This window comes from Mizuhopecten yessoensis, unplaced genomic scaffold (genome assembly GCF_002113885.1).
Source record: "Mizuhopecten yessoensis strain PY_sf001 unplaced genomic scaffold, ASM211388v2 scaffold6863, whole genome shotgun sequence".
NCBI classification, from domain to species: Eukaryota; Metazoa; Mollusca; class Bivalvia; order Pectinida; family Pectinidae; genus Mizuhopecten; species Mizuhopecten yessoensis.
The window spans coordinates 324,387-348,565 of NW_018406762.1; the positions used below are offsets into that span (position 1 = coordinate 324,387).

Here is a 24,179-nt window from a genome sequence, read left to right on the forward strand (position 1 = left end):
TAACAATTTAGCATTGTTGCTAAGCTTGATTCATTCTACATTCGTTTTGATGTAATAATAATGATATAATGTTTTGTACAGATGAATATGGGATTATGAACGCAATTTACTATTGACGTCAACAGATGTCATCATAAAATGAAAAGTATTTGTTATCTAATTGATCGAATAAATGCCGGTTAGCCGGTTAATATTTCTTTTGTTACAATATCACATGCTTCTTCTATAGTCGGTCTTTCAACATCTCTCCCTCGGTATCCACCTCCAATGTCCAGGACGTTCATATCAAAGCCGATCTGTAGTCCTGTGTCAAATATCTTCCGAGCTTCTTTGATTGCCGAAGCAAATGCGTTGGAAGTAAAACAGTTACTTCCAACATGAAAACTAAAAACAATGAATTCATATTACCACATTTACCATCCCGAAATTAATCTTGAAAGAGACCGTAGGAATTAATAAATAAGGATTGAGAAAAAGTAAGCCGTATTTAAATTCTGAACTTATTTGTATTTTAATTTATACACTTTAATATTTGTTTGTATATCACTCACCATACACCAATGACGTTCAAGCCTTTGTTCTTTGCCGATATAAACAAATCCATCGCTTCTTCAAAGTCACAACTAAACTTCTTTCCCAGTTCGTACATTACTCCATACATATTTTCGGAGTAATCTGTAACAGAAAGAATACTGCTTCAACACAAACGGATATTAATGATGATATTGATATCGTATAAAACTTTGATTTTGTAATAATGAATTCAAATTGTTTGATATATAATATACCATTTTTTTTATAATTTCTGTAGTGTTAAATTTGCGGGTCCAAAATTACACAGACAGTTACATTTAATTTATGTTACAACCCACCTTGCTGATCCATACAACATTTTGACTTTGATCAACTCCTCCTCAGTGTCAAAGGTCATCAGGTCTACATTGTGCTCCTTGGCGTAAGTCAGATGTGAGTTTTGTTTGCACGGATTGGCGTAGATGATACGAGACGGATCAACTCCTAGTTCTAACACCTGTTGAATCTCAGCCTACCAAGCGTAACGATAAAAACCTTGTTTTAACACATTTATTGTACAATGATGAATATGTGCATATGATCTTTCAGAAAATCTCAAGTGATGATGTTGAAATGCAAATGGAAGCATTCTTTTTTTCAGATTTTCTGATTTCTATTGTCCCATTACCGAAAAAACACGCAATGGTCGTTTATACTTAACAAACACATATATACAATGGCCTCTTTCTCCGGCATTTCATAAATCAATTCGGACTTTGTAGGATATGACTTGAAAAGGTACGCACCTTGCTCGCACAGTCAAAACTGCTCCCTAATTTCATCAGGACATCAACGATTTTCTCATCATTATTGCATTTCATAGCTATTGGAAAAGAGAAGGAAACGATCAGTCTATTTTATTTGCGTCGCCAAAATAGCTTCCGGTATTAAGGGTTAGAGGAGTGGGGATACATTTTAGAAAACTATCTATTTAACTTAAATCAATTTAAGTATCTTAAAAAATGTAGTTTTATATCATGGCAGGTGTGGGTGCGTGCCAAAAATGTGTTGAAAATAGAAAAGAACACTAACATCGATAATCTATCAATTATTTGATGTTGATAGAAAACTCTGGAACCGAGGATACACTTTTTTATCGTGTAGCTCGCTCGAATCTTTGTCAAGTGCTGACACTTAAAAAACGTATCCCGAGGGTTATGATTGCTTTTTTAGCATCACACAGGCGTTAATGAAATATTTTTTTCAAACACTTTCCTACAGTGAAAATTTAGTTGGAACGGAAAACACAATACAATGAGCCATTATCTATCAGGTATGTATTGTGGTACAAAATTGATAAAACGACCCTTGTTTAACGCATGACGTGATGACGGTACGGTGACGGTAATTACAATAAAGACAACGTTACCGTAGTACAGCTCCACCCTGGGAAATAGCTTGTACCATTTTCTGTATCTCTCCACCACCTCGTCAATATCAACGATAAGCAGAGGATCGTCTATACCCTGTGTTAAAAAGGGCATTTTTTGTGTAGAAAATTAAGGTGAAACTCAAAAAATTACTAAACATTTTAGTATAAAAAATATCTGTATAGCTATGGACATAAATAACACAACTTAACCGATCGAGTGTTGTGACTGCTATAAATTTTAAAAATGAAGAAAACAAAAAGGAAAGAGTAAAGAGAGATTTTGTCCAATTACAAAGATAAATAAAGATGTCTAATTTTGTCCAAATGCTACCGTATATTGTTAGTATTTCCGATCCGGAATAATGTATAAGAACAATTATCACCCACAGTTGTCCTGGCATTTATAACTTGGGATTGAACGTTCTTCATTATGGTTACGAAATACAATTTTGTAAGATGGCAAGACCGACGAAAAGTCAAATTTCTAACAAAGACCAAAATTTGATAATCTTACCAGTTTTGCTTGGAATGTAACCTGGCGTTTGATGTAGTCTGCATGGGAACATCTAAGATCGACGATCTGCACGTCCGTATCTCCCATTATCCTGAAAAATATCTACAAACACTCAACATTGCTATACAAATCAATTGTTAACATTTATACTAAATCCTAGAGGTAAAAAGGTACTTATTGCTTCTTTAATGCTGTAATAGTTGTTCTTTTTGAGGTGTTTTAATTTTACAATTTTTCCAATGACAAGATTTCTGTCTGTTGATGTATGCTGTTGTTTTCTCCTATAAAGGGGTATTCGTACGACTTCAATATCTTGGTTCAGTGGGAGGTGCTATCTTTTGTGTTCTGTACAGTAGGGCCTATCGCTCTCCATGTAACGAGTATAGATCCGTATGAGTATGATTTCCTCCTCGTGGGTATGTATTTTAGGATATTGCTCGTGTTTACTTCGCTAAGGGTATCCATAAAACATAAAACATGAACGTTTCCCTTTTTATTATTTCTATTCTGTTATCTTTATATTCCTTCCTCAGTCTTGAGCAGCAATTCAAGGGTGTTGAACCATGAATAGATTCGTGACTGTTGGTGACATTACATTAACCTTAACGGTTTCATTCCTTTGTTGATCCAAGATCTCTGAGCACAAAGTATGTCGTGTTTATGACAAACATGAATCACTCAACGATGTAATCTGTACTACTAGTGTCGTGTTGTTGGTATCTCTTTGTTGATACTGATGGCTTCTTGTACTGGTGTATTATTGATCATGTAGTGAAAATATCTTCTTTCAGATTCAAAACGTTTTGATTTTTTTCAACATGAAGTTTTGTTGTTCTATCTCAGGTAACAAAATATATGCAATGCTAGATATGCAATGCTTGGTAATCGATTGTATCTAACCGATCTGTTGCAGTTTATTCTTGGATGCAGTGTTAATATGTAATCCATTTTCAGAAAATGTTGGTGTACAAAATAATCTCTGTCTGTAGTGGGATAAAATTACTGGTATCCCTGATCCGTGATGCCCGAGTCTAATGTTGGGCAAAACTTATATCATTTTCTTTACGGTTCGTTTTGGCGTCATTTGAAAAAGACATTTTGTTTATTACTAATACAGCCTGATCTTTGTGTCCAAATAAAATCAACGATCGAGCTTTCTTTCCTCCAAATGACTGTAATTGCAATATCAATGTCTTTTTCAGTTTGACATACAAAATGTAGTTCGACCAGTCGGTGTGTTAACGTTATTGATAAAGTAAAGCGTAGATATATAAAGCATATACAGTTTACCCGGTAACATTCATGTTCACTAAGATATCTGCCTGGGATATTTTGTTGCTGTTGACTCAACTGACATAGTTGTTTTAATAAAAGGGTTGTTTTGTTCGCTGTTCTTGTCATATCGTACACATTTATAAGCTGTATAATATAAACATTACGTTATGCAAGTGTAAAACCATTACTGCTTTGTCATGCATTTATCTAGACACGTTCTCGTCTAGAGATAGCTGATAAGAGCTTGTACATAAATTTTATGAGACTCTTCTCATCTGCTTGAAATGTAGTTTTTACAAGGTGTTAAATGGGTCATTTAAAGGGAAAAAATGTATGAAATTGAAAGCCTTTAAATGTTTTGCCTTGCATCTATCTAGGCCATATTCTTGGTTATAGAAAATGTTTTCATATATTTAGGAAGGAGACCTTATGTTTTTTCGCAAACTTTTATGAAAGTATGAAATGTTACAGTTCAGAAAAATTGCAATGGTCTTGCTGTTGTTCTGAATAATTTTCAATATGAAAATTGGAATGATGCCCAGATGAAGCAGTAACAACATCACTGTACGTACTTAAACGTATGGTTTTACATATACCTTACTGTCCACAATTCATTATGCGTTACACATACTACCTGTAAATGTCTCTTGTGTGGTTCCTAGTCATTTTGATATTACTAAGTAGTAAACATGCTTGAATATTCATCGGAAGTTTTGTACATAAATGTGATTTTTTCAGATGTCGTTTGGTGAAGCTATCGATCTTCTAGAACGTTTCTGATGTCTGTTTGTGAAGCCATTTTCTAAGATGTTCAATATCAAATAATCAAACACACCTTCCATTTGTTCACACCTACTGACATTGAAAAGAGATATATGTTGCTCTTGTTGTAAATTCGATTATATTAAAACAAGCATTTAGACAATTTTTAATACGTACCTGCTCACATTGTTATCCGAGAAAAGCGTTTTATTCACTCGTTTAACTTTAAGGTCTTCCCTCAAGCAGCTACAATTTATTACTGGTTATGTCACATGACATTCCGAGGAAAAACATATCGTCCGAGTGGTATGGATGGTTTCTCTTGTATCTGTGTCCAAACCTAAGTGAGATTTATAAAAACTGATTTGAAATATAACTGATCTGAAATATAACCTGATAACGCATGTTGATAACTGTCAAAGGGTTTTATCCACTCCTTAAACGTGATAAAAGGAAAGTTGAGATGTTTATGAATAACCAAACCCCAACTCTGTATGCATGTGTAATGTGTGTCATGTATATATCAGTCTATCTAGAATAATCTACAATCCTACTTAGAAAACCGTACCACAGTGTTTTTACCTAACTCAAGTTCTCTATCACTGGTCAAATATATTTCATTTTCGCATCAATAAGAAATTTCAAAAAACACACTCAACACACAGGGAACTCAACACACAGGTAACTCAACACACAGGGAACTCAAAAAACAAATGTAAAGTATTACACTCTGGCGGGTCGTTAACTATCTCTACCACAGCCATACATATAGCTTCTTATTAAAAACGTATTACCTGCATGACAAACTAAAAAGAGAAACCTATTACTTTGGTCACTTTAATTAAACGAAGATAACTATGTTCCAAGAAAAGCAGAGGAGCAGACGTGTTACGGACTTACCAACAGTGTTACCTCATACCAACGGCAGCGTCCGTCCGTCCTTAAACAATTCTTATCGCACTTTTTATTTCTGAAAAATCGCTGTACGCCTTTTTCGTAAAACGATGAAAAGTGACGTCTCTTAGAAAGGAGACTTTCAAATTCAGTGGTATGGATTTTTGTTATCAAATACTACCACAAGATGCATAAAATTGTCATATGGGGTATGTTTACTTACTTACTTTTATTGTTAAATATTTAATTTACTTTATGTAATGTGAATGGGTCTGTCTGTTCAAATTTGTTTACCAGTTGTATTAATTGAGACCTCAACTCGTCAGTTTGCAGTTTTGTTTCGTTGTCCATACCATGCTTCACTTGTTGAAGACTTGACATTACTAGGATTCGACCTACGTTTTCATACCAAGTTTCGTCGATGAAGCAGAGAAAGCTTATCTTTTCGGAACATTTTATCTTGTTATCCTGGTTCATTTAAGGGTCTCCATAAAACATTTTCATATCTTGCCCTAAACTAGGCATAGGACTAGTAGTTAGCGCCTGATAAGGCAGCTCCTGTAAATTCCTCGAAGTTGTATTGATTGATGTATTATTTAATGTGTATGCTAATTGTATTGATTGAATAAATTGTACATCTATTTACTGTTAAGCGCTTTATAGTTGTTTATTCTAGTTCGATAGGGCGCTACATCAAATATTGTATATCTATTAATGTATCTTTATTACAACTGATTTGTATTTTAAGGCTATAGATGCACATACTTATCTAAATTTATATTCTTACCACAGTAATCACAACAAAGTAAATACTCCTTTTAATCTTACTTCACAGATTATCACTATCGTCAGTGAGAAGCAAGTCCCAAATGCTTGACTTGATCAACTAAATCATTTCCTTTAAGTTCCATGTTATCTTACTAAGGTAATAGGCATACGGAAAGCTATTGAAAAGGGGACCCTTTACATCCCGTTCTTAAAAACAAGTAGCAGGCGCATGAGACACATTTTCGATAAGCATGCTTTTTGTACATAGTAGACGCAATCCTAAGACCTTAAAACGTATATTGATATGCTCCAAGTTTACTAATTCCTTAAGTATCTAAGTGTAAGATACCAAGTTGTGTTACATGTCCTATGATTATCAAATGTAATACTTGTATCCGTAATAATGGTGTGGAATGTTACTTTGAAGACTCATATGAAATGTAAATAAAAAAAAAAACGTAATTGATGCAACAATTTATTTTGAATGTGGTGAATTTTACATTCGTCAACTCAGACCACGTATGAGTGTACAACAAACTGAAACCGAATATTTATGAAACTTACATGTTGATAAACATATTCATGAATTGATGAATGTGATGTATTACCTTTATATCAACTATGTTCATTCTATTAATCAACGAAAAAAGAAAGAAGATAATTTTCTCAAATATTAAAACCTAGTCATAATAGGGTACATTAGATTTGTGGTTTGTCCAGCATTTTGTGTACATTGTTAGTTCACGATGTTGTCCTTTTGAAATAAACGTGAAGGGCCCTGTAAATGGTGCAAATGTCGTCCAAGAAAACCCGCATGCACCATTGCCATCCATTGGTCAAGTGTACCTAAATGCGAAGAAAACAAAATTCAATAATAATCTTTTGACCATCTATGAAATTAAGAGGATTTAGATATTTCATTTCTTTTGTGTAAAACACTACAAGTTAACGATGTAAAAAAAAACTTTCTGTAAAATAATAATGCAACAGTGTTTTAGATATTAATGTGTTGTATATATGTACCAACATTAGCTCTATTTTTTTTCTTTAGATAAACTGATGTCAGATACTCTATATAAGCTTGTATAAGTGGTTATGAATTTGAAAATGAAAGTTTTGAGAAGAAATTCGTCTTCAAATGCTTCAACGTTAACACTTTTGTTACAGACAGAGCGCCATTGTGTTTTATGTAAATTCATATGACTACAAAACGGGATTCCATGTTAAAAAAAGAACAGCATTTACCTTTTTTTTTATAAGATGTCAGCTGTCATAGTTGGTCTACCATGATTCATCAACAGGTTAACAGACTCCCTACAGTAAGTAAATGTAAATCGTGAAAACTCAACTAGAATCAATGGTTATACTATTGATATCATTAAAACATTGATATAGGAAAAATGGAGTCTCGTTTATCTATGCCATAAATTACTGTCGAGAGGTAAACTGATAACATACCAAGTGTCACGTGAACAGAAGTAATACAGCTTTGGGCGTGGCATGCTGTTAAAGTTGGTCGAGAGACAGAAGGAGTAGGCTCCTGAGTAGCTAATGTGTACCCATTCCCCGACCTCCATCAATGGTAAAATGATGTCTGTAGCTAAGCAATCCAAGGAGCAACATGTTGGACCCCATACAGTGCTGTTTTGTTTTTCTTTCCTCGCCTAGAGATATTGAAAAATGAGTGCTCTTCACATTTTCTCGTTAATGTTACCTTCTCAACGGTTTTTTGTGTCACATTTAGTTTGATCGTTAATAGCGAAATCACTTCCAGCGTACCAGTTTAGAGACATGACATAATAACACCTTGGCCCAGTTTTTCAAACAGTGACTAGCTTAATCAGTGATTGGCGCAAATCTTATTTTTGTGTATCTTAAAACAAAGCTATTAACTGGGTTAAAACTTTCCAGATAGCAAATATTTAGTGTGACTACCAACGAAACTAAATAGTTCGCCTGTCCAATACCACACTTTATACGGGAAAACCAAAATCTCTATACTCTTAATAAACCATGGGATTAAATGTCAAGGTCTTACAGTGTAGTCGTTTTAAACAGATTAAGCAGGAAAGTTGAGTAAAACAAATAACGACAAAATCACAAGTAAAACTAGATTCTTCAGATGATTTCTACTTCGTATGGGGCACAAATAAAAAATATGATATTTCTTTTTTAATTATCTAACGGATTGAAAACTAAGAAATGTAAATTGTCCTCTGGAAGGCCAAATTTCATAATGTGATTGGTTTTATGTTACTACGGAAACAAACCTTCCTCAGAACAGGTGATATAACAAACGCATCCGTGACTTCTTTTACCCAAGGAAAGGTTCCATATACTCCATCGTTGATGCTGTACATAACATGTTCCAGACTTGTTTTATCTGCAAATGAAATACTTTTTTTGTCGTTTCATTTGCGGGCTCTTATTTTATGTTTTTAAGGTCTCGTGAAACTGACATACCTATAATATGTTACACAAGGATTCTAGACACTAACATCATCCATTATGAAACATCAATTTTGCTTTATATAAAGTAAAAAAAAAAAATGGAATTTTTCTGTTTATTATATGTAATATTTTTAGTGGTAGGTATATATTCTAGATACCTACAATAAGTTTATCTCAGCATTGGAGCAATGATCAACTCATTCGTTACTCGTTCAAATTGCATACCCATTCTATTTTCCACTTTTTCATTTTTCTATAAAACTTTATCATTTAAACCTTATATTACTTAAAACTTTGCAGTATGGAACAAACTTTTTATAATGGAAACAAAGTACAAGACTAACTATTGTAAATTCTTGTGCATTGTATTAATAAACAATAAACTGCAGTCACATAATTGTATATGATTAAGCTTCCAGCAGCTGGTGTGGTGACCGTCTAAAGTGTCAGAAACTGCAATTATTGAATCGAAACAAAACCAATACACAGGAGACAAATTCGATATTAGGGGTGTAATAATTACAGATTTAAAAAGTCTATGAATATTAACAAATAGACATCAAATATGCGTATTTCTGCTGATTCTTACCAAAATGTATTCATCAGCGGTGTGGGTTTTTTTCTTTTCTTTAACGATCATTTATACATGTATCACATACGTACCATTATCATAGATAAGCTTTCGGCCTATGATATTGGCTGCAGCACTGACAGCAGTTTCTACAAGGTAACGTCCTGGCTCAGCGATTATTGTCACTCTTTCTGCTTCAGGGAAATATTCATCTAGACACTGGTTTATGATGTCTGCATTCTTCATGTAACAGAAATATTAAGTTTATTTCAAAATTGCTTAGATATTGTCCCTGTTATCTGTACCATGTCAATGTGTCACTGGTAGTAATGGACTTCTTAAAATTGAAAAAAAAGTAGTGAATAATTGGTGATAATTAACCAGACATTACATTCAAGTTTAATTATTTAACACAATAAACTTTGATCCATAATATACTAGTGGGGTGACACCTGAAGGGATGTCACAGATGGAATGAAGTGTAGAGGGCAATAATTCTGTTTAAACACTGGTAAAACAGCTATTCAACATGACATTGAAGAAATTGTTCGAGTGTTTTAACAAATTTGACCCCTTTAACCTTAAATAAGGGTCAAGGGGATTTCCTTTTCCATAATTTGTCTGGCATGATGCTGTCGTCAAGGCAAAGAAAAAGAAATGGACAAAATTTACCTTCGGACCAGATGAGCTAACAAGAGTAGCGTAGGGTGGAACAATATACGCCCGTCGAATACCATATAGTGTTATATATTAACTTGCATTAAAATAAGATTTTCATCACCTTAAGAATGGCTAGCTAGCATGCTATAAATATCACCTTTCACTACAAAGTCAATGTTCGATTTTCTTTAATTTCTAACAGTTTGAGGAAAACAAGTAATCAAAAGATTAGTCTCCAACTCATTAACAGAGCTTGATATCATGATTATGAAGTTTCAAAGAAATCGGTCGAAAAATGTAGGAAGAGATCGCCGGACAAACATCATATACTGAAATAAACAAAGGGCAATAACTTTTGCAAAAATTGTCAAATCAAAATTCTTTTCAGGGAAACACAAAAACATTTCATGATAATAAAGCCTAACAGGTTTCAAAGAAATCGATCAAAAATTGAAGGAGGAGATCTCCAGACAAAAAATCAAATACTGAAATAAACAAAGGGCAATAACTTTTTGCAAAAATATTCAAATCAAAATTCTTTGAAAGGAAACACAACTTCATATCATGATTATAATGTATACCAAGTTTCAAAGAGATCGGTCCACAAATGTAGGAGGAGATTGGCGGACAAACAAAACTTTACACCGGCCGGCCGGTCGGTCGATGCCATACCATAATACTCCCGTCAAACTTGACCGGCGTATAACAATGGGATCAGTGGACAGTTTCTTATGATCATTGCTACATATCTGTATTACCAGGGTGGGAACAGATGACTGTGATGTCATAAACATGACATTTTGAAATCTTGGATGTTATGTCACTATTTATCTATTTAAGAATTAGTGTCTGTTGCTAAAAAAATATAAGCTGAAGTTTGGATAGGATTTCTGTTGTTCATTATCACTGTGTAGGTCTGACACCGGATATAGCTAGTACCGAAGCGGGCATGGACGCTAGGCGCAGACAAGCCACGGGATGTTTTACAATAAACAATGATGTTTGTGATGCAGATTATTTGTAAACTATTTCATGCGATCTGAAGATATTGGTAAACAAGAGGCCCAATCGACCTGAATCGCTCACCTGGTATTAATCTCAAACTTGTAATCTTAAACGTGGACTAAAATACAGCTAGAGGCAGAATATCAGTGTTTGATTAATAAGAACCTATTAAAAGATTTAAACATTACGCCTGTAACATTGAATGTCGAACAAGGACATTAGATTGAACAGATTTTATAGTCTTCCAACCCAGCATGCTTTTGCCAAAATATCATTACCCTGGACCTTTTGGTTATACAGAACAAGTCATTTAAAGATTTAAACATATATTGACCACTGTGACCTTGAATATGGGCGAAGGTAATTCATTTAAACAAACTTGGTAGCCCTTCATCCCAGCCTGTTAATTGCCAAATATCATCACCGTTGGCCTTTTGCTAATTGAGAAGTCGTTTAAAGTGTTTTTTTAACATATTTGACCCCTGTGACCTTGGATATATTTCAAGGTCATTCATTTGAACAAACTTGGTAGCCCTTCATCCTAGCATGCTTCTTGCCAAATATCATAACCCTACGCCTTTTGGTTATTAAGAAGAAGTTGTATAAAGGTTTCAAACATATTTGACCCCGGTGACCTTGAATATAAGTTAAGGTCATTCATTTGAACAAACTTAGTAGCCCTTCATCCCAGCATGTTGCCAAATATTATAACCCTAGGCCTCTTAGTTATTAAGAAGAAGTTGTATAAAGGTTTCAAACATATTTGACCCCTGTGACCTTGAATATAAGTTAAGGTCATTGATTTGATTATACTTGGTAGCCCTTCATCCCAGCATGCTACTGGCCAAATATCATCACCCTGGGCGGGTTGGTTATTCAGAAGAAGTTGTTTGAAAGTTTTTAACATAGTTGACCCACATGACCTTGAAAATAGGTGAAGGTCATTTTTTTTAACAAATTTTGTAGCCCTTCATCCCAGTTTGCTTCTGGCCAAGTATCATCACCCTAGGCCTTGCAGTATTAAGAAGAAGTTGTTTAAAGTAAAATATTGACGCCGGACGCCGGACTGAGGCCGGACGCTGCCCCATGCCATAAGCTCACTTGGCCCTTCGGGCCAGGTGAGCTAAAAATGACTACAAAGTACCAGTACAAAATCATTTACAAATATAGAAGAACTATTAAAGTATGACATATACAATGATGAAACAGACGTTACCGACATATGTAGACGATACCGGGATAAACAAGTGTATCGCCGAAGCGAGTCAGCTTTTTGAAGACAACAGCATGCTTGTGATCATGGACATGTTTTCGGTATACTATCATCATAACGAGGGTGGATGCAAAACAATAAGTGTATTAATAGATCAACCTGCGTTACGAACTTGAAATATTCCAGAAATGAAACTGAAAAGCACATTAAAATATATAGAATCAGTGCGGTTATCACGGCCCGATCGAGGTCGACAATCTCACAGATTATATGTCAATAATTAAATTACAGATTTCATTCGACAAATGGTTCATGGATTTTTTTTCTTAATTCAATGATTTCAAAGCATTTGTGTTTTTAAACATAAAATAAACAATGATTGTAAATAGCACCTTTTTGACATGCTACTGTATGGATAATAGCGACCAGACTGTATGTTAATAGGGTCTGCGGCTTTATATTACTGTATGGTTTATTGCATTAAACTTTTTTTCTCACACCACACAGATGGATTATTTCGAGTGCAGTTACTGCCAAAACAGCTTTATAGAGTTTAGTAAAATTAATTGAACATTGCAGGCAACACCACCGGAATTTAGGAAGAACGGTTACACAAACGAAGAATTTTCTTCTAGTTCCAGAAGAGATAAGTCTCCCATGTAAATGTAGTATTATACCACGGACTTTCCGTGATTATACCAAATGATGAAAACTGCAGCGTGAGGGTACAAAAAATGTATCCACTTTTATGTTCCCTGTTTAGAAAAATATCAAAAAAAATATGAACACAACAGGGACCTGAGAATATGTTACAGCTATATTTAGACCTACCCTAGTTTGGCCGTTACATTTTTTCGTTCTCCTGCCGCAAAATTGGAAATCTTGCCGACGCTTGTTTCAAGCAGTTGGAGTACGCTTAGCAAAGGAATACCCGAAACTGGGTTGTAAATAGTTGTGTTTTTCGGGGGCGGGGACTTTGAGGAGGGAGAAGGAATGCAGTGAAACTGGACTGATTCGATCGTCGGCGACCATATATCTCAATTGGTTGAGCATCCTTCTAGAGTTCGGAGGGTTCCAGGTTCAAGTCCCGGTCTGGCTGTTACATTTCCTCTTTTTCCTTTTACCCATGTAAGGTTGTATAGGGTTTGGTGTGTCTTCGGGANGTTCCGGGTTCCCAGTCTGGCCGTTGCATTTATCTTTCTACTGTTACACATCTAATAAACATGAGTGCCAAAAAAGTACATCATATAAAAATAACGAGGAAAACTATAATGAAAATTACTTAAAAGGAGAAAGTTACTTTTGAGATGTTAGATAAGAAAGAAAATCATCATCTTTCTAGTTATGCTAACTTTCTGTAAACGGAATTGCTACGTTTTTGACGGTCAAGCGTGTAAACCACCAACAGCTTCAAATGATATACATAATAGCCAAGCCAAACACTTACTTTCATATTGTTGTACTATAGGAATTTATTGAAATATCAATTTGAGCCGGACAGGTTCGGCCCATGCAACACTTCACAATTATAGTCGTAAAATTGGCGGGAAAATCTGACGTTGCATGTTTTATGACAAAGTAATTAAGCTGATTCCACGGGGGGCCTAACTTACCCGAATGCCCGTCCGAACTTACCCCATGTGGTGGCTCGTTCGGCCATCCGATCTTCTGACAGGAAAAGTTAGATAGTTCTTCAAAAACGGATGGCTACCCTACTTCCCAGAACGGACCTAAATATAAGGGGCCTAATTTGCCCAGGTCTCTCCCTAATTGTTATGTCGGTCTTAAAATCTCATTGAGCTTATGTTCTTATCTCATTCTGAATCAGTTAATAACAGATATCAACAAAAGCAACGCTCTTTTTAGGCTTTGCCTTTTCATACGATAGAAAGTTGAAAAGTCACAGCTTACATGCTACACGTACATGTGTACGGTCCTTTATGTAATCATAGAATATAGTTGTACGTGTACTGTAGCTCACATGTACCCGTAAGGTTGCAAAACCTCTGTAATAACAATTGGAAGCGACTTATTACCATGTAAAAGTTATACAAGGAAATCGCAAGTAATCGACAGTATAATCACTAGTAATCATCGTTAATTTGATCATAACAAGCAAGTAACCATGCAGTAGTCGTCGATTAAGAGCCACATTTGTTCAAACTTCAGACATTAACTTAACAGGAACTTGCTTTGATTGCAGGTCTCCTCATACACTCTTTTTTCATCATCGTCTCTGAATTCAATCAAAATTTATCAGATTTATTACCAGAATTGTAGAAATTAGATCGACTCGGATGTCAACGCTTGTGACTAATGATCGATTATGTAAGATGAAGAAGTGAATATCAATATATATTACAGTTTATCGGGTTGAAAAGTTGCAAAAATAACTGCTTCATTCGTTTTGACTAATTATACAACATGGGTAATGATAAAAAATAATCCAATTTACCTCGACTGGAGGTGTACAACAACGTGAATATATGTTAATCTATTTATTTTTCTTGTTAAAATTGATTTTTAATGGTATTGGTAACAGGATGGAACTTCTCTAAATATGTGTGGTATTTTTTGGTTATACCTACCAAAACAACAATTTTTAGGAAATAACACTTGAAATGTTTACTGTAAATGAAACAAAATGCAGTAACAGCACAGGATTTGTCTTTGTTTCGAGTTTTCCTTTTCCAAAAAATGTGACAATTTCTGATAATGACGCATTTACAGTCAACGTTGTAATTGACCCTATAATCTTTGTAATGCTCATACAGGTAATGCTCGTCGCGCGTGTAGTGATGTCTCCTCAAGTTTGGGATTTCCGTGGCTATTTTTAGACGTAAACAAATTATCACAGATGAGAGATTTCTACAAACACTGAACAGGCTTCACACACCGAAATCTTAATTTATTTAAACGTAGAAACAAAACATAACGAAAGTAAATATTGAAGAAACGAGAACTGCTCCGCGTCGTCAACAAACATGTAAGGCTACAGTAGGCCTACGGGATTTTGCTATAGATTTTAAACGCTGGGTCATATCACGGAATTAGATCTAAGTCCGTGGTCATATCTTACAGGCATAATTGTGATCAGCAGCAAACATTGATCGTTGTAAAATAGCCATAACCTAGCATATCCTAAAATGGTAGAAATTACTGGCACTAGTCAAAATTCAATCCAACTCACCGCTGCAAGTTGAACCGGATAAGCGGCTAGAACATTTCTTCGTATTTAACGCATGCGCAACAAGATCTTATCTCAATTCCAGCCTAGAATGGGTACCCAAATTGGCGTTTGATTACGGTGAATTCGGATCTTCTGGAAAATTCCACGAAACCCCAGAAATGCACTCATTTTTCAAAGCCCTATTTGGGTCGTTCTGTGAAAGATATCGAAAAACTAAATCTGCAGTTTTCTTCAAAATAACTTGGACTACTTATGTTTGGAGTTTCAGTTCGTCAGCTTTAAGCGTTAATTCTCCAGGGTGAATTATACAGAACCTAATGGTCAAAATGCCGATTTTGGCGTGTTTGACCCCAATTATCTCCATAACTAGATTTTTCCCAGATATAACAGATACACAAGGAGGTAGATCGCGCCGAGTTCTACAAACTTGGGAAGTTTCAGCAAAAGTTATGGAGCTGTTTTTTTCGTACTCAAATCGCTGTTATATGCGGCAAATTAGCTACATTTAGCCGTGTTAACATTTCGTTCAGAGGAACGATAACAGAGTTATCGCCCCTCTAACACTTCATTCCATATTTGACATTATAAATCTGATCCAAAACTATACCTCTTCTATAGTCGGATGCTCAACATCTCTGCCCCGGTATCCACCTCCAATGTCAAGCATGTTCATATCAAATCCGACCTGTAGTCCTACGTCAAATATCATCCGGGCTTCTTTGATTGCGGAGGCAAATGCGTCGGAACTGAGACAGTTACTTCCTACATGGAAACTTAAACATGAAGTCAATTAATGTTAACGCATTTTCCCTCGCGTAACTATCTCACATATACCTGAGGTAAATTGTGAGATTCAAGCATAAACAATTGATTCTTAACAACACATACCATTTCCGGAAAGTGTAATTATTGCAGTTATAAACACAAACGCTAATATGATATTAAATGATAACGGGAAAGGGTGTTAAAGACAGTTTACTATATAATGATGCATAGAGTTGCATTTCATGAAAAGTTTGGTTTCATTTGCTTATTTAATACGATAACTTGAAAGAATGCTACACACCTCACACCAATAACTTTCAAGCCTTTGTTCTTTGCCGATATAAACAAATCCACCGCCTCTTCAAAGACACAACCAAACTTCTTGCCCAGGTCGTACATCACTTCATACGTTTGTTTTGGTCGGAACCGCATAAGTAATCTGCAACAAAGTAAAATGCTATAATGTTCATCTAACTAAAAAAATCAATTATTTGAAGTAACGGTTTGGAGAGTCTATGGTATGTTATATACTTTCTTAAAAACCTTTGCCGCCATGTTTCATTCGCAGACCATTCCGTACCACGCGAAATTAATCCTTTTACCAAAATGTTTATGATAGCAACGATTAATTTTCATTTTGTTGTATGTAACAACCCACCTTGCTGATCCATACAACATCTTGATCTTGATCAATTCCTCCTCATTGTCAAACGTCATCAGATCTACATTGTGCTCCTTGGCGTAAGTAAGATGTGAGTTTTGTTTACAGGGATTGGCGTAGATGATGCGAGACGAATCAACTCCAAGCTCTAATACCTGTTGTATCTCAACCTACTCCGCAAACGAAAGAAAAACATGCGTTAACTTAGGGGTGATATCTTGATGAATGTTTATTTAAGATGAATTTATATTCAAAGTGCAGGTAATGATAAAGTCAAAATGTTTTCCTTAAGAGAGTTCTGTGTTCCTTTTAAATACCTTTGTAACGCAAACTTGCACCACGTCATTAATATGATATCTTTTCGCCTGTTTTAATAATAATAAGCGATTTTGTGACATTAGATAAGGTTAATATATATTATATGCAATAAGAGGCAGAGGCACTGGTTTTATTTCAATGAAATAAAAACGACATTGGCTTTATAGAGATCGTGTTGCTCCTACAAACAATTATTTTCAATTATTTGATTGCTACAGTCCATTTCAATTTCCTATTTAATAACTCTTTTGATATTTTTAAGGGGAAAAAAAGAAAAGAAAAATAATGGTAGCACAATTGTTGTTTCTGTGAGTAATACCAATCCGCCGAAATCCTTCTGCCAATACAATTAATTAAATAGAATCGCTTTACTCAAACGTTAGTTTCGGAACTTCTGCGCACAAGCTGCATGTAGGCACCACACATACAAAAATGTGAATAAAAACAGACTTAGTTGTTTGAACGTTTAACATAAATGTTTATATTGTTTAATGCCTTTCAAAGGTTTTCCGACAATTAACCATCCGAATCGAACTGGTTTTATTTTCAATTGATGATTTGAATAAAAACATACCTTGCTCGCACAGTCAAAACTGCTTCCTAGTTTTACAAGGACATCGATGATCTTTTTATCATTGTTGCACTTCAAAGCTAATAAAAAGGGAAAATAATTGTGTGATCACAACGCATGTTTGAACAACTGCTACTGTTACTGTTTTTAATCTACTTAAGTAGATTTGTTATAGAAATGGATGAACTGTACTATTATTTGCACGATGTAAAAAGGTAAAACACTATTATTTTAAACCATTGTAAGTTAGGTTTTTGCAGAACAAATGTATTGATAATAGGTAAAAGTTGTCCCGAGATCAGAACAAAGAACCAGATTAAAATAAGGATAACGTTACCATAGAATAGCTCCACCCTAGGAAACAGCTTGAACCATTTTCTGTATCTCTCCACCACCTCGTCAATATCTACGACGGCCAGAGGGTCGCCTATACCCTGTGGTAAATACATCACAAAATTAAGAATTCCATACGTGCCAACATTGAAATAGATCTAGAGAACAATAAATAAAGTTTATAATACATAAATATTCTTTCAAATACAGACAGACATTGGTTACGTTATCTTGATGATATATAACGTTTTTGTATCAGCAGAACTGATGTAAAGTAAACCATTTAAACATTCGTCATAGCTTAACAAAGGGACCAGTCAGTCTTGAAACGTTGCGGCACGTTTGACACGTACATTGTTTGTGTATAAAGTAACACTTTGATTTTGAAACATCAATTACATGACAACTCGATAACAAAACAGTATTTGAAGTCTAATAAGCAAAATGCATACACAGTTTCCCTATGAAATAGATCAAATATGGCATCAAATATACCAGAAATAAGTTACTTTATGTGTGATTGACAACTCTGCCTTCTTTTGGCCACCCCTGCAGGTCGGGGATCGGGAAAAGAGTACAACTGCTGTTACCCACTGCAGGTATCGTAAGAGGCGATTAATTGGGCATTCGCTTTTGTTCCCTCTACTTGGCAACACAAAAGCGACCAATAACATCTGCTGCTGTTTTTAAGTTTGCTGCACCCATTGCAACATTTGGGATATTTATCATTCTTTTTCTATCTTCTTTTTACTTCCAATTGATTTTCTTGGAAATACCACTTTTCTGGCTTTAATGTTGCGCGTTCGCCTTAACCTTAACGGTCACCTGAGTCCTACAGTATTTATTTTTGTTGTTGAAATATGTACCAATTTGAGTAAAAAAATGTTCAGCTTAACGTTAACTTAAGTTTGTCAGGACCATGAGCTGATCTATCCTAGACCGATTTTCAGTTAGATCGGCCTATTAGAACTTGTTTTTAAGTTTGAAATAGGTATTTTCAAAACAGCGGCCATGGCAGCCACATTGTATTTGTGATTGACCCAAAAAATAACAACACTTTGTCAGGACCATGAGTCGATCATTCCTACAAAGTTTCAGTTCAATCGGCCTAGAAGAACTTAACTTTAAGCATGAAATATGTTTTCAAAATGGCAGCCGTGGCGGCCATATTAGATTTCTGATCGACCTGAAAAATAACAACGCTTTGTCAGGACGATGAGTCGATCATTCCTACAAAGTTTCAGTTCAATCGGCCTAGCAGAACTTGACTTTAAGTTTGAAATAGTTTTTCAAAATGGCGGCCGTGTCAGCCCTATTGGATTTCTGATTGAACCGAAAAATAACAACACTTTGTCAGGACCATCAGTCGATCATTCCTACCAATTTTCGGTTCAATCGGCCCAGCAGAATATTACTTTAAGTTTGAAATATTTTTCAAAATGGCGGCCGTGGCGGCCATATTGGATTTCTAATCGACCTGAAAAATAACAACACTTGGTCAGGATGATGTCAGTAACCTTCCCATGAAATATTTATGAAATCCCTTTGCCAGTATTTCAGCTTCTATTGGCGACAAAGAAAATCGCCAAAGGTGCATCCGATATACGAGTGAGTTATCAAGAAAATCCAATATTTGATCTTCTTACCAGTTTTGTTTGGTAGGTAACCTGGCCTTTGATGTAGTCTGAATGGGAACGTCTAACATCGACGATCTGTACATCCGTATCTCCCATTTTCTACAGAAAGGACGTAATTGCATAGTAATATAGTTATGTTAATATTTAGAGTAAAATAAATAAAAAAATGATTTTTAAACTTTGTATTTCCTGAAATCATTTTAATATTTGATGAGATTTAAAATATAACTAAGATTCGAAACATAAACTATTAAATCCCACACTGTCAAATCAACCACTGATGCCAATGAAATACTACAGACATATGTTGCGTGGCTTTCGTTTATTTTTCATATATTTCTGGAGACTTAATACTATCGATTACATGTTATTTTGGTTTATCTCAGCTTTTCATATGAGGAAATGATACTGTAACATAGGTTTAGAAATAAGCATGCAATGCCTACCACACCATGTGCCTTGATGTGCATTGTTACATTGAGATGCATACTGTAAGACTCGAAATATCTGTGATCATTGAGATATCACAATATTCACTAATGATAATAATCGCAACAAATATATATCTCGCAAAATGTTAGGTATACAAGTTGCAAATCGTCATAAAACATACGATTGCATTGAATTGACCCGAGGTAATTTTGAATACGAATGTGCCATAAGTTACATAAACCCACAGCCATACACGTCAGGATCATTCATTAACTTAATATTGATGTGGTAACATCAAGTGCTTACCTTATATTTGGTTATTTACTGATTATGGTCACGTACCTGTGCGTCATGTTTTAATGTGTGCGCGACAATTAGAATATAAACATCGTTTAGATTAACTTCACAACTAAGAATTACTTAAAGCTCCGGAATACCTCTAGATGATTCGTTTGTGAATGTTGTAATGGAATATATTCGAGATAAATAAAAACGAATATAATTCTCACATTAGTAGTTGACCGACTATTTAAGGTTGACCATTGATTAAGAAATAACCAACAAAATGTGAGCGTATTAGGATTGAAACTATAACGAGAATGATAGGATATTGAAATAATAAGTGAATACCGCTTCGGCTTGAGTAAATTATTTTAAAAACATTTTTAATCCCGATATCTGTGATCTACCACTGTATATAAAGGTAACATTTTTGTGATATGAGTAACTGATAAAACGTCTATTTTTTTTAAGGAACAGACATTAATGTGTATTACTTTAATAAAAAGAATGTGAAAACGGCGTTTTAAAATGCTATTTAGAAACGTCGTATCTACATTTTCTGACGATTCTACCGCATCTCGTTTTTTTATCTTTCCGCTCTATCCTCGTCTTAGTTATATGAGTGGTTTTATTTTCCACTTTGGTTGTCATTGCTTTTACAAGCAATAATACATACACATTAAATGTAAAACATAAAGTCTTTAAATGTGAACATGACTACTTAATAATATAAAAGTGTTAATAATTTTAAAGAAAGAAGCATTACAGAATACACGTGATACATCTTAGATTAGAAAGATAAACAAATGGTACACACATGTGATTCATTTGGTTATAGATACAGTACGCCAAAAAAGTCGTCCTTCTAGAACTCATCGATAATGCTGGGGTCTAAGAAAGGCGGATGTCCGAATTGGTCTAAATTATTATTGAAATTAAGCAAAAATAATTTTAGAAATTGTTTTTATATGCAATAACAATTTGATATAGACAAGTATCAGCCCTCATACAAACAGGTTAAAACAACACCTTCATACATTACGTTGATTGCAATCCAAACTATGCGCGAGCCTATCTTTTTGTCAAGCTATAGTTTTAATATTTAACTAAAAATGATATAATAAAAATATGTAATTAAGAAAAACGACATTTCCTTTTTAAATTTCATGTATTAAAAGACTTGATAAATATTTCATTATGTAACTAGTGTCTTTTCGAGACATCAGTGGAAATTTCAATTAATCTCGTGTTATAACAAGCTTATCTAAAACAACGTTCCAAGTTTTTGTTTTCACAATCTCATAGAAGATCTCAATTGGTTCCTTCGATATATCTTCAACCGTTTTAAAATTTGAACGTATGATCTTTATCTATATCTTAACAAAGTACAGGCATGTAGTCGCATTGTTCCACTAGAAGTGTTTTTTATATCCAAGTAAATCGTCGAATACATCGTCTCTTTTATCCCTCCAGTATCCATTTGTTTGCTTGCCGGACTATGATGTATATCTATACCTCACCCATATATCAGCATCACATGTCACCATATTGCTAGCGGAAATCATTGATTTTTTAAAGTTAATACGTTGTAATTATAAAACTTACAAAAATAGAATATGCTACCATCACTATGGGTGGGAAAAGTATTTTTTTAGACGGGAAAATATAGCACTTGAGTTTCTGAGATTATTTTATTATTACCTCATTAATAAAACATATTTATGGCACACAATACTTCAAACATAAGAACAAACGTAGTGTTTCATGATTTACGATCAAAGACATTTTCATAAAATAAATAAATAAGTCATTTTATAATAATCTTTTGTTTTTTATTTACTTATAATATATATAAAAGTGAAAACAGTGCCAACAATAACGTATTCAAAATCCTAACTATCTTCTCCTGTCATCCAAACATAGTCATCTATTGTAAAACAGTATTTCAGGCCCAGTCTGGTTCAATAGAAAAATACAAAATGTTACAGATTTTGACTTGCTGTTTGAACTGGTCCAGTATTAATGAAAGTGTTCTCATGCTTAAGCATGGATTCTGTGCTCAACCCAATATTCTATAAATTCACTTAAACGATCAAAACATCAATTGTTAACATTAAAAACATTATACGATTTATTTTATTAAGTTATGATCGGCAAAATGAGAAACGCTTTATCGCAAAATCCAATCTTGTGCATTAGAAAGGCCTTATGAATACAGACCAAGAAAAAATACCACTTCACCTTAGAAAATTTCAACCATTACTTTGGTTACATTTCAACCCTTTAGACAATTCACTTTCACGCCAAGTATTTACTGACAAGTGTTGTGGTAAATGTATCTTTCAACTTTAACTGTCAAAAGCTCGTCTTTTGTATTAAGATGCAATGCCGGTAAAACCGACAGTAAACAGAACACTAACATTGGAATAACTTGAATTGTCAATCCAGAATGATTCATTCACAAGCTTTATGAAAGTTCAGCTCCTTCAAGCAATATCGTAACCAAAATACACGTTTATTATATTATATTTCGATGTTAAAATAGTGTTTTACCACAAACTGAATTGTTGAAACTTTTCAATTTAAAATTGGTACTTCAAATACATTACTAATGACGTGAAATAGCTTTTCGCCGAAGTGTATTTGTTCTGAAACGGAAAAAAAACATGGCTGAGCAAAATGCTTTTTCTTTTTCCTATGGCCCGACAATTAAAAATGTCTCAAATATTGCATGTGACTTATAATTACTTTTTATTCGGTAACATTTTACCTTAAATACTAGTGAAGAGAAAAGGAGTAAAATACTCAGAATTGAGCAAAATAAAATGTTTAGGGGTAAAATAAAACGTCTAGGAGTAAAATAACCCGGAAAGGAGTAAAACTTTACCCCATATGTTTTATTTTACCCCTATCCAGGTTATTTTACCCCCTTGACAAGTTAAAGTACTCCTTTCAGAGTTATTTTACCCCATGACGAGTTAAAGTACACCTAGATTATTATTTTACCCCCATGACGAGTTTAAGTACTCCTATTTAAGTTATTTTACCCCCCTGACGAGTTAAAGTACTCCTAGATTATTATTTTACCCCCCTGATAAGTTAAAGTACTCCTATCCGGGTTATTTTACCCCCCTAACGAATTAAAGTACTCCTAGATTATTATTTTACCCCCCTGACAAGTTAAAGTACTCCTATCCGGTTTATTTTACCCCCCTGACGAGTTATAGTACTCCCCGATTATTATTTTACCCGTAGACGTTTTATTTTACTCATTGGACTTTTAAAGTACTCGTGGCTTTTTATTTTACTCGTGGCTTTTTATTTTACCCCCTTTATTTACCTGTGCTCCACGGCAACAGGATCTGCGCTGGCGGTTAGCTAGGCCTTTGATCTAACCGGGTAGTAGCCTGTCGACCACTTCGAGCTGCCGCGGGCGGTGTCAAGCATCACCAGGTAGCTCTGTTCATGTGTGAACACTTGTCAGTCGACAGCTCGCCTCATAATTAACAACGTGTCTGTGCTTTGTTCACCTATGTTTATTTGGTGTAATCAGAATAAAACTATGGAACTGTGCCGTGTTTGTAATTTACTTCAACTTGAAACTGGTGTTTTGGAATACGTGTTTGATACATACTCGATTTATGTCAAATTAAACTTTGAAAATGTGCCGTGTTTGTTACATACTCGAACAGCGCCGTTGAAATACATGTTTAAAACTATGGAATTGAGCCGTGTTTGTAATTTACTTCGACCTGGTGTTTTGAAATACGTGTCTGTAACATAATCGAACTGTGCCGTTAAAATACATGTGTATACACTCCATTAATATGTCAAATAAAACTATGGAATTGTGCCGTGTTTGTAATATACTTCGGCCGTGTCTGTTGAAATATGTTTGCTTATTACTCGATTTGTAATAAAAATATATTTAA

General features: G+C 34.6%; 2 protein-coding genes across 3 annotated transcripts in view; both read right to left on the minus strand.

Annotated features, from left to right (window-relative positions):
• Nucleotides 1-270: 270 nt before the first annotated feature.
• LOC110452735 (ornithine decarboxylase-like) lies at nucleotides 271-4,726 on the minus strand. Its single transcript, XM_021501380.1, has 6 exons — nucleotides 4,674-4,726; nucleotides 2,460-2,550; nucleotides 1,320-1,396; nucleotides 873-1,045; nucleotides 552-675; nucleotides 271-384 (listed from the first exon to the last, which is right to left on the minus strand). Exons 2-5 carry the CDS (start codon nucleotides 2,509-2,511, stop codon nucleotides 624-626), a joined length of 354 nt encoding a protein of 117 aa, XP_021357055.1. The 5' UTR covers nucleotides 2,512-2,550; nucleotides 4,674-4,726; the 3' UTR covers nucleotides 271-384; nucleotides 552-623.
• A 1,904-nt stretch (nucleotides 4,727-6,630) lies between these two features.
• The window catches only part of LOC110452784 (ornithine decarboxylase-like), a 23,696-nt gene continuing 6,147 nt past the window's right edge, over nucleotides 6,631-24,179 (minus strand). The window contains exons 2-12 of one of the 2 annotated variants that reach the window (XM_021501460.1): nucleotides 19,543-19,632; nucleotides 17,901-17,997; nucleotides 17,567-17,643; nucleotides 16,672-16,844; nucleotides 16,315-16,452; nucleotides 15,856-16,021; nucleotides 9,273-9,420; nucleotides 8,429-8,541; nucleotides 7,617-7,822; nucleotides 7,404-7,472; nucleotides 6,631-7,004 (exon numbers count right to left, since the gene is read on the minus strand). In XM_021501460.1, the coding sequence (XP_021357135.1) occupies nucleotides 7,412-7,472; nucleotides 7,617-7,822; nucleotides 8,429-8,541; nucleotides 9,273-9,420; nucleotides 15,856-16,021; nucleotides 16,315-16,452; nucleotides 16,672-16,844; nucleotides 17,567-17,643; nucleotides 17,901-17,997; nucleotides 19,543-19,629 (1,266 nt within the window). In that variant the 5' untranslated portion in view covers nucleotides 19,630-19,632 and the 3' untranslated portion in view covers nucleotides 6,631-7,004; nucleotides 7,404-7,411. The remainder of the gene's footprint in view (nucleotides 7,005-7,403; nucleotides 7,473-7,616; nucleotides 7,823-8,428; nucleotides 8,542-9,272; nucleotides 9,421-15,855; nucleotides 16,022-16,314; nucleotides 16,453-16,671; nucleotides 16,845-17,566; nucleotides 17,644-17,900; nucleotides 17,998-19,542; nucleotides 19,633-24,179) is intronic. The other variant, XR_002463225.1, reaches the window with a different exon arrangement.